The sequence below is a fragment of the Leucopleurus acutus genome, assembly GCF_964270905.1.
Source record: "Leucopleurus acutus genome assembly, chromosome: 11".
Lineage (NCBI taxonomy): Eukaryota > Metazoa > Chordata > Mammalia > Artiodactyla > Delphinidae > Leucopleurus > Leucopleurus acutus.
In genome coordinates this window covers 8887725-8897922 of record NC_139152.1, presented here as the reverse complement: position 1 = coordinate 8897922, position 10198 = coordinate 8887725, and the positions used below count along the sequence as shown (strand labels likewise).

The following is a 10198-nucleotide window of genomic DNA, read 5'->3' as shown; positions in this document are numbered from 1 at the left end:
ATAAACTATTAAATTCACTATTTACCATATACATTAATATTCATGAAATTATTTGTCTGGACTATAATTTTAGGTGTAGGCACACATTTCATCCATTTTAAGACACATGGCAAAATTTAAAAATTATAACTATATATGATGATGGATGTTAATTAGACCTAGTGTCTAGTTATTATGTTGTATACTTGAAGCTAATGTAATGTTATACGTCAATTATATCTTGATAAAAAATTTAAACACATTTTCAAATACATGAAAATTATGATTGATAAGACACAATTTGAAACATTTTACAGATCCCAGAAGTAGGTAGTTAGTAATATATGTTACCATTCTAAGTATACTGAATCTTCATTGCACACCCCTTCTGCCCCAAGAGACATCTAAATAAGCTGTTGCTTACAGACATAACGATATTGACTCCCACAGTCTGTATCCAAAACTCCTCCGCTTGGGACATATATTATGCAGTTCTTTGGATTTAGAGGGTGAAGGAATAGAAATCTGTAATGAAGAATAATGTTTTAATATATTGGGAAAAGGAAATGAGAATGTTCAAGGATGATGTTTTTGTTAAATGATAGAACTACAGACATTTTAAAAGCATTTTAATGAGATATTACCAGATTGAGACATTATCTTTTTTTCATTCAAGTCAGTTTTCACAATTTCAGAGTACAATGTTACAAAAACTCAGCTATTGCATCAATAATCAATAGCAATGAAGTTGGGGATTTTTTTGTTTTTGCTGTTGTTTTTAATGGTTTTGGTATGTTATATACTTTACTTCTAAGATGCATCTGCTAATCTAGTCTAGGGAAAAAATCAGAGCATAAAACCTGTCATTGTATGATACTGTAAATCCCATGTTTATGAATGAAAATGAGATTTGAAGATTACAAATACACAGAAAATAAGCCCAGAATGTTTGAAATATGGGATGATGCTGAGAATATTGGGCTCCACCAGAATAAGGAAAATAGTGGATATACTCTTTTCTCTGGATGGCTTTTGTGTATGTGAGAATCTGTATATGTACATACATATCCAAGTGCTTGTACCAAGGCAGGAAATAAAAGCATATATCAAAAGCTCTTTTAGAGTCACAAGTACACTAACTTCATGTCACTTGAGCATACACTTGGGTGTTGTGGTTGGGACTAAAATTGTTATTCTGTTGTATCAATTCTCTTTTCTGTATTCTCACGTCCTAAACAGGATATCTTACCTACAGTGTTCCTGGATGTTACGTTCTCTGATCAGATCTAAGGATAAACTCAAAAAGAACAGAAAAAGGTTTTGAGTGCCAGAAACTTACAGATCTTGGGAGACAGTAGACTTATCCTCCCACAACCAGGCATGATGTTCTTCACTATAAGAGAGTCCAATCCAGTAATGATAGGAAATGGAGTTCATAAAATGCTGTTTGGAAACAAAGACCAACATATTAATCTATTTTGAATCTACTCTAGGGATCAGGTACTTTTAAGAAAGTCAGTGTCTATTATTCAGATTCAGTTTTTCAATTATACAAACTAAAATCATTTTTAACTTTTAATTTAGGAGGTATAGTCAAGTCACATGCCTCATATTTCTCATTCATCAGGCCCATTCATTTATGGAGGAAAACGTACCACAAAATCTCACTTCTTGAAAGAATGAAAAACGTCATAAAGGGAATTAGAGCTTTCATGGAACACTTCCTTCACAGGGGATCAGCAATCAAATTTGATCCCAAACCAACAGTATCTTGAGGGATAAATCTTAGCACAGGTTCTGCATGGAGCTAGAGAAAATTTTCACTTTTTCTTAAGAGTTGGGTAATTGTTTTATAATATTCTTCATATTCATTCCAAGAGTGATAACAAAAGCTATATAATTACAAAACAAATTATAAATTCAATTAATGAACTAAAAATTCAAAGTCCTTTGAATAAAAATAATGATCTATTATTTATTCTTTGAATTCTCTCTAAAAAGTTTCTTGTACTTTATCTGTCACATTCCTATAATGTAAATCTTTGAGAAATTTTGTGTAGATTGTTTGACTGTTTCAAAGTGTAGGAAATTAGTTCAAATATAACTGCCTATTTACTATCTGATTAAAGACTTGAATCAAAGTATTCAGCTTACTTAGATAATATTTTCCTAGGTCAAAAAAATTGTAGAAAAATCAGAATTAAATACATGCCAGTTCATTTCTGTTTTGTATCTGAAGTAGACTGGAATTCTGAGAAACACAAAAATTTCTACTGTCTTTCCATGTTTTTGATTCACTAGAAAGGAAGTAACAGCTGCATTGGTAGCCAATCCACTTTTCTCGGCAAGAACAGCAGCCAGATCCTAAGAGAAAAAACAAAATGTGACTTGATGACATTGGCGATTCCGTTGTTTTCAGTGCTATTTACTCATTTGTTATTTAATGTTTTTCTACAACTATTCTTTGAGAATTTACTGCATACACCACAGTTCAGGGGATATTAATCTGAATGACTCAGACATGACCCTTCTTCCTCATGAAGATTATAGTCTAGAGATAGAGACAGAATTATACAAATTTCAGTCATTTATGAATTATATTTAATGATAATTTGTGTAAGTATACACAAGAAATTCAGTATGTAAAAATACTGTGTAGCAGAGTATAGGATGGGGGGCGGTTAGAAGAACCTCTTTTGAGGAAGTGACCCGAAGTTGATCTCTGCTGTGTAATTAGAAGTGAACTAGATAAAAGAGATATTTAAAGGAGGAAAGCATTTTAGCATATTTCCTGAGTCAGAAAATAATTCTGGATATTTTATTTCAAAACGAAGTTAATAAAGCACTTAGCTTGAAGTCTGACCGTCCAGTTTACTAGTGATAGTGTCTTCAACATTTACCATCCTCAGTGATAAAAGTCATATTATGTGGTAGGCACTCAAATCTTTGTCAAATGAGTGGTGCTGAGATTGTAGAGTTGAATGGTGGCTACCAGGGGCTGGGATGTGGGGGAAATGGGGAGCTGTTGGTCAAAAGGTACGAGCTTCCATTTAGAAGATGATTAAGTTTTAGGGATCTACTGTGCATCATTATAACTAGAGTTAACAGTACTGTATTATATACTTGGGAGAGTTGCTACAAGAGAGCTTCTTAAACATTCTCACCACAAAAAGACATGACAGTTGTGTGACATGATGGAGGTGTTAGTTAATGCTATGGTGGCAATAATATTGTAATAAGTGAATCATTGTACACTTTAAACTTACACGATGTCATATGTCAATTATATCTCAATAAAGTTGGAAAAACGCTGAGGGAAAAAAGATATGAATGAAGTGCTATATGAACACAGAAGATGATGAGACATCATTTAGGAAAAGATATGTTTAAAAATATCTTTGAGCTGACGTTCACTGGTTAAGTAGAGTTTAGAATTGCAGAAATCTCTGTGCTTCTTTCTGAGTTATGGAAGAAGCGGAGGTACAGGTAAAGAGGTATCAAAGTATGTGTTATGAAACACAAGCAGGCACTTAGGATCAGCTACAATATTTACTGTAATTTGCTTTTGTTACTTAAACATGAGCAGTCACATAGGAAAAATAGGTCACTTCCGGCTCATATTTTCCTTATTACTTAATATATAAATGACACACATTCAATGTAATTTAATAAACTAAGTTAGCAATAAAATGAGACTATCCTATAATTTCTATTACTAAGCATAATATCCCTTCATGCTTCTGTGTGAGAAAAACAAGAATATTTCATTCTCTAACAGCACTAAAGTTTTCCAAAGTATGGAACCCACCTTCCTGGAGATCTGTGGAGGGTCCTGGAGAGAATGTCGGCTGAACATTTTGTTTAGTAAATGCTGTAAGAAGTAATTAGAAATTTACTTCATCGGACACAGATTTATGAAATAACAAAATATTACACATTAGCAAAATGAAACCTTTATTGTAAGACAGTTTCATCACAATTTTGATCTTTTTATATAGTCTTGATTAGAAAAACTTACAATTTTTCAACAAAACTCCCAAAGCAGCCACCAACAAAAGGCACATTACTCCTAAGACCCCAGAAATCAGCCTCCATGGAGTGGTCTGAAAAGCTATAAAGAAAGAGAGATAGGGTAAAGATTTAAAGAACAAACACAGGAGCTGAAGTTCTTAAAAGCAGAAACCAGTGAGAGAATCCAAAAAGTTCCTTGGTTTAATAACCCCATAATTTTGTCAATGAAATGTTGGAAAATGAAGACATTCCATTTAGAACTCCACCCAATACCAAAAATCTTATATGATGTACTTTATTCTTCAGTGAGATTAGCCATACCTTTTCCTCTTTATCAGCTCTATCTTATCAAACTGTACTTACCACTTATTTTTAAATTTGACAAAGAAGCTTAGAGATCTGTAGTAAAAAGAGATCAACAGGCGCCAAGTTCGGTCTTGTGGGCTGATATAACAAACTCTTAGTTTTGTAACAGCAACAAAAAAATCACAAGATAGAGAATCTGATTCCCATTAGGTAGCTGAGAAAATGTGGGATCCATTAATAATGTTATTTTCTCAAGGAATCAGAGCTATTAAGTACCCAAGTCAGAAATCAAATGAAAGTTTGTCTAGACCCAGAGTCTTTCATTTAAATGACATGTATTCCATCATTGTTACAATAATATTAATACTACTTGGGAGTGTGTCCTTCTGCTCATCTCAGTGTATTCGCTACTCTGAGAAATGTCAGGCTGCTCATAGCTTTGTAGAGGCTGTACTGTGAAGAGAAGACATGGTGTGATGAGAGGTTCCCCAACCAATGTAGCGCTAATAACTTGGGAACCTGAGTTCATTTCACAGTACATTGAATTATGATACGTAAAAAACCACTTTTTACAGGAACCATTTTTTACATGTATTACGTCTTCTCATACCAAAAATTACTTGATCACAGGCATTTCCCCTAAAATAATTTAGCATCAGGAGATTCTGCATTAACATTAGAGTACTCCCAAAGGGTGTCGTCATTCACAACAGTTCAATGTGTCAAACTGTTAATCTGGGTGCTTTGGGGGATGTCACAACACAAATGGTAAATTAAAAAAAAACACTTTTAAACATTTTGTTGATAATGTTTAACATTCTCTATATATTTTCATGCTAGAATTATGTTGTTTATATTTTTCCTGGTAAATTCAGATGCCAATCAGAATTTAGAGCTATCCCTGTCAGAATCCACTCTTTAAACCTGTTGGAAAAATCTTCACAAAATCATTTCTAAGTTACAGAATGAAGAATCAGAAAAATGAAATTAAAGTAGAACGTACAGATACATGGGGAGCCTAAAAATGTATACTTTTGTCCTACAGCGTTGCCTCAAATTAGCCATACCCACAAGATAGTTTTCCTGGTTATTTTAATTTCTTCATTTTATGACTTGGGCTGCACATACCTGCCATATGAAATGTTGTTCCAGTGTTCATGCAGGAAAGGCACGATGGCTGCTTGTTCAAGAACTGGGTTAGATCACGGAGCTGAGCTGTAGGCTAAGGAACCTGAAAGTTGTGTATGAAGAAATTTTTTAAAAAAGAAAACTTGTGTATTCAAGTGTGCATGCATCATCTGCTGATGAGACACAGATGTGTAGTATGAACAAGAAGCAGTAAAATCACTATCTTCTAAAATGTTTCTGGAACCACAATACAGGAAATTCTCACTGAACTTGTGCAATGCACACCCTTTGACTATCACAAAAGAAGGTGACAGGAAGTTTTTTTCGTGTTTAATGGTAAATTTACTTGGTATAATAAAATTCCACACATAAGTTTCCTTTTTCTAAAATATTTATTTATTTACTTTTTATTTTTTATTTTTTTATTTTTTTACATCTTTTTTTTAACATCTTTATTGGAGTATAATTGCTTTACAATGGTGTGTTAGTTTCTGCTTTATAACAAAGTGAATCAGTTATACATATACATATGTTCCCATATCTCTTCCCTCTTGCGTCTCCCTCCCTCCCACCCTCCATATCCCACCCCTCCAGGCGGTCACAAAGCACTGACCTGATATCCTTGTGCTATGCGGCTGCTTCCCACTAGCTATCTACCTTACGTTTGGTAGTGTATATATGTCCATGCCTCTCTCTCGCTTTGTCACAGCTTACCCTTCCCCCTCCCCATATCCTCAAGTCCATTCTCTAGTAGGTCTGTGTCTTTATTCCTGTCTTACCCCTAGGTTCTTCATGACATTTTTTCCCCTTAAATTCCATATATATGTGTTAGCATACGGTATTTGTCTTTCTCTTTCTGACTTACTTCACTCTGTATCACAGATTCTAGGTCTATCCACCTCATTACAAATAGCTCAGTTTCATATCTTTTTATAGCTGAGTAATATTGCATTGTATATATGTGCCACATCTTCTTTATCCATTCATCTGATGACGGACACTTAGGTTGTTTCCATCTCTGGGCTATTGTAAATAGAGCTGCAATGAACATTTTGGTACATGACTCTTTTTGAATTTTGGTTTTCTCAGGGTATATGCCCAGTAGTGGGATTGCTGGGTCATATGGTAGTTCTATTTGTAGTTCTTTAAGGAACCTCCATACTGTTCTCCACAGTAGCTGTATAAATTTACATTCCCACCAACAGTGCAAGAGGGTTTCCTTTTCTCCACACCCTCTCCAGCATTTATTGTGTCTAGATTTTTTGATGATGGCCATTCTGACTGGTGTGAGATGATATCTCATTGTAGTTTTGATTTGCATTTCTCTACTGATTAATGATGTTGAGCATTCTTTCATGTGTTTGTTGGCACTCTGTATATCTTCTTTGGAGAAATGTCTATTTAGGTCTTGTGCCCATTTTTGGATTGGATTGTTTGTTTTTTTGTTATTGAGCTGCATGAGCTGCTTGTAAATTTTGGAGATTAATCCTTTGTCAGTTGCTTCATTTGCAAATATTTTCTCCCATTCTGAGGGTTGTGTTTTGGTCTTGTTTATGGTTTCCTTGCTGTGCAAAAGCTTTGAAGTTTCATTAGGTCCCATTTGTTTATTTTTGTTTTTATTTCCATTTCTCTAGGAGGTGGGTCAAAAAGGACGTTGCTGTGATTTATGTCATAGAGTGTTCTGCCTATGTTTTCCTCTACCAGTTTGATAGTTTCTGGCCTTACATTTAGGTCTTTAATCCATTTTGTGCTTATTTTTGTGTATGGTGTTAGGGAGTGATCTAATCTCATACTTCGACATGTACCTGTCCAGTTTTCCCAGCACCACTTATTGAAGAGGCTGTCCTTTCTCCACTGTACATTCCTGCCTCCTTTATCAAAGATAAGGTGACCATATGTGCATGGGTTTATCTCTGGGCCTTCTATCCTGTTCCATTGATCTTTCTGTTTTTGTGCCAGTACCATACTGTCTTGATTACTGTAGCTTTGTAGTATAGTCTGAAGTCAGGGAGCCTGATTCCTCCAGCTCCGTTTTTCATTCTCAAGATTTCTTCCTGATTCAGTCTTGGCAGGTTGTGCATTTCTAAGAATTTGTCCATTTCTTTGAAGTTGTCCATTTTATTGGCATACAGTTGCTTGTAGTAACCTCTCATGATCTTTTGTATTTCTGCAGTGTCAGTTGTTACTTCTCCTTTTTCATTTGTAATTCTATTGATTTGAGTCTTTTTCCTTTTTTTCTTTATGAGTCTGGCTAATGGTTTATCAATTTTGTTTATCTTCTCAAAGAACCAGCTTTTAGTTTTATTGATCTTTGCTATCGTTTCCTTCATTTCTTTTTCATTTATTTCTGATCTGATGTTTATGATTTCTTTCCTTCTGCTAACTTTGGGTTTCTTTTTGTTCTTCTTCCTCTAATTGCTTTAGGTGCAAGGTTAGGTTGTTTATTCGAGATGTTTCCTGTTTCTTAAGGTAGGATTGTATTGCTATAAACTTCCCTCTTAGAACTGCTTTTGCTGCATCCCATAGATTTTGGGTCATCGTGTCTCCATTGTCATTTGTTTCTAGGTATTCTTTTATTTCCTCTTTGATTTCTTCAGTGATCACTTTGTTATTAAGTAGTGTATTGTTTAGCCTCCATGTGTTTGTAGTTTTTACAGATCTTTTCCTGTAATTGATATCTAGTCTCATAGTGTTGTGGTTGGAAAAGATACTTGAAACAACTTCGATTTTCTTAAATTTACCAAGGCTTGACTTGTGACCCAAAATATGATCTATCCTGGAGAATGTTCCATGAGCACTTGAGAAAAATGTGTATTCTGTTGTTTTTGGATGGAATGGCCTATAAATATCAATTAAGTCCATCTTGTTTAATGTATCATTTAAAGCTTTTGTTTCCTTATTTATTTGCATTTTGGATGATCTGTCTATTGGTGAAAGTGGGGTGTTAACGTCCCCTACTATGAATGTGTTACTGTCGATTTCCCCTTTTATGGCTGTTAGTATTTGCCTTATGTGTTGAGGTGCTCCTATGTTGGGTACATAAATATTTACAATTGTTATATATTCTTCTTGGATCGATCCCTTGATCATTATGTAGTGTACTTCTTTGTCTCCTCTAATAGTCTTTATTTTAAAGTCTATTTTGTCTGATATGAGAATTGCTACTCCAGCTTTCTTTTGGTTTCCATTTGCATGAAATATCTTTTTCCATCCCCTTACTTTCAGTCTGTATGTGTCTCTAGGTCTGAAGTGGGTCTCTTGTAGACAGCAACTATATGGGTCTTGTTTTTGTATCCATTCAGCTAATCTGTGTCTTTTGGTGGGAGCATTTAGTCCATTTACATTTAAGGTAATTATCGATATGTATGTTCCTATTCCCATTTTCTTGATTGTTTTGGGTTCGGTATTGTAGGTCTTTTCCTTCTCTTGTGCTTCTTGCCTAGAGAAGTTCCTTTAGCAGTTGTTGTAAAGCTGGTTTGGTGGTGCTGAACTCTCTCAGCTTTTGCTTGTCTGTAAAGATTTTAATTTCTCCATCAAATCTGAATGAGATCCTTGCTGGGTAGAGTAATCTTGGTTGCAGGTTTTTCTCCTTCATCACTTTAAATATGTCCTGCCACTCCCTTCTGGCTTGCAGAGTTTCTGCTGAAAGATCAGCTGTTAACCTTATGGGGATTCCCTTGTGTGTTATTTGTTGTTTTTCCCTTGCTGCTTTTAATATGTTTTCTTTGTATTTAATTTTTGACAGTTTGATTAATATGTGTCTTGGCATATTTCTCCTTGGATTTATCTTGTGTGGGACTCTCTGTGCTTCCTGGACTTGATTAACTAGTTCCCTTCCCATATTAGGGAAGTTTTCAACTATAATCTCTTCAAATATTTACACAGCCCCTTTCTTTTTCTCTTCTTCTTCTGGAACCCCTATAATTCGAATGTTGGTGCATTTAATGTTGTCCCGGAGGTCTCTGAGACTGTCCTCAGTTCTTTTCATTCTTTTTTCTTTATTCTGCTCTGCAGTAGTTATTTCCACTATTTTATCTTTCAGTTCACTTATCCGTTCTTCTGCCTCAGTTGTTCTGCTATTGATCCCATCTAGAGTATTTTTAATTTCATTTATTGTGTTGTTCATCATTGTTTGTTTCATCTTTAGTTCTTCTAGGTCCTTGTTAAATATTTCTTGCAATTTGACCATTCTATTTCCAAGATTTTGGTTCATCTTTACTATCATTATTCTGAATTCTTTTTCAGGTAGACTGCCTATTTCCTGTTCATTTGTTAGGTCTGGTGGGTTTTTATCTTGCTCCTTCATCCGCTGTGTGTTTTTCTGTCTTCTCATTTCTCTTATCTTACTGTGTTTGGGGTTTCCTTTTTGCAGGCTGCAGGTTCGTAGTTCCTGTTGTTTTTGGTGTCTGTCCCCAGTGGCTAAGGTTGGTTCAGTGGGTTGTGTAGGCTTCCTGATGGAGGGGACGGTTGCCTGTGTTCTGGTGGATGAGGCTGGATCTTGTCTTTCTGGTGGGCAGGTCCACGTCTGGTGGTGTGTTTTGGGGTGTCTGTGGCCTTATTATGATTTTAGGCAGCCTCTCTGCTAATGGGTGGTGTTGTGTTCCTGTCTTGCTAGTTGTTTGGCATAGGATGTCCAGCACTGTAGCTTGCTGGTCGTTGAGTGAAGCTGGGTGCTTGTGTTGAGATGGAGATCTCTGGGAGATTTTTGCTGTTTGATATTATGTGGAGCTGGGAGGTCTCTTGTGGACCAGTGTCCTGAAGTTGGCTCTCCCAC

General features: G+C 35.4%; 1 protein-coding gene across 1 annotated transcript; it reads right to left on the bottom strand.

Annotated features, from left to right (window-relative positions):
• Window positions 1-383: 383 nt before the first annotated feature.
• On the bottom strand, window positions 384-6027 carry LOC309968118 (natural killer cells antigen CD94-like; the record flags this gene model as incomplete). The annotated part of the gene is made up of 6 exons (XM_082849251.1): window positions 5425-6027; window positions 3998-4090; window positions 3788-3850; window positions 2192-2343; window positions 1319-1422; window positions 384-504 (listed from the first exon to the last, which is right to left on the bottom strand). The coding sequence occupies exons 1-6, from the start codon at window positions 5453-5455 to the stop codon at window positions 384-386; spliced, it is 564 nt and encodes a 187-aa protein (XP_082705377.1). The 5' UTR covers window positions 5456-6027.
• Window positions 6028-10198: the final 4171 nt, after the last annotated feature.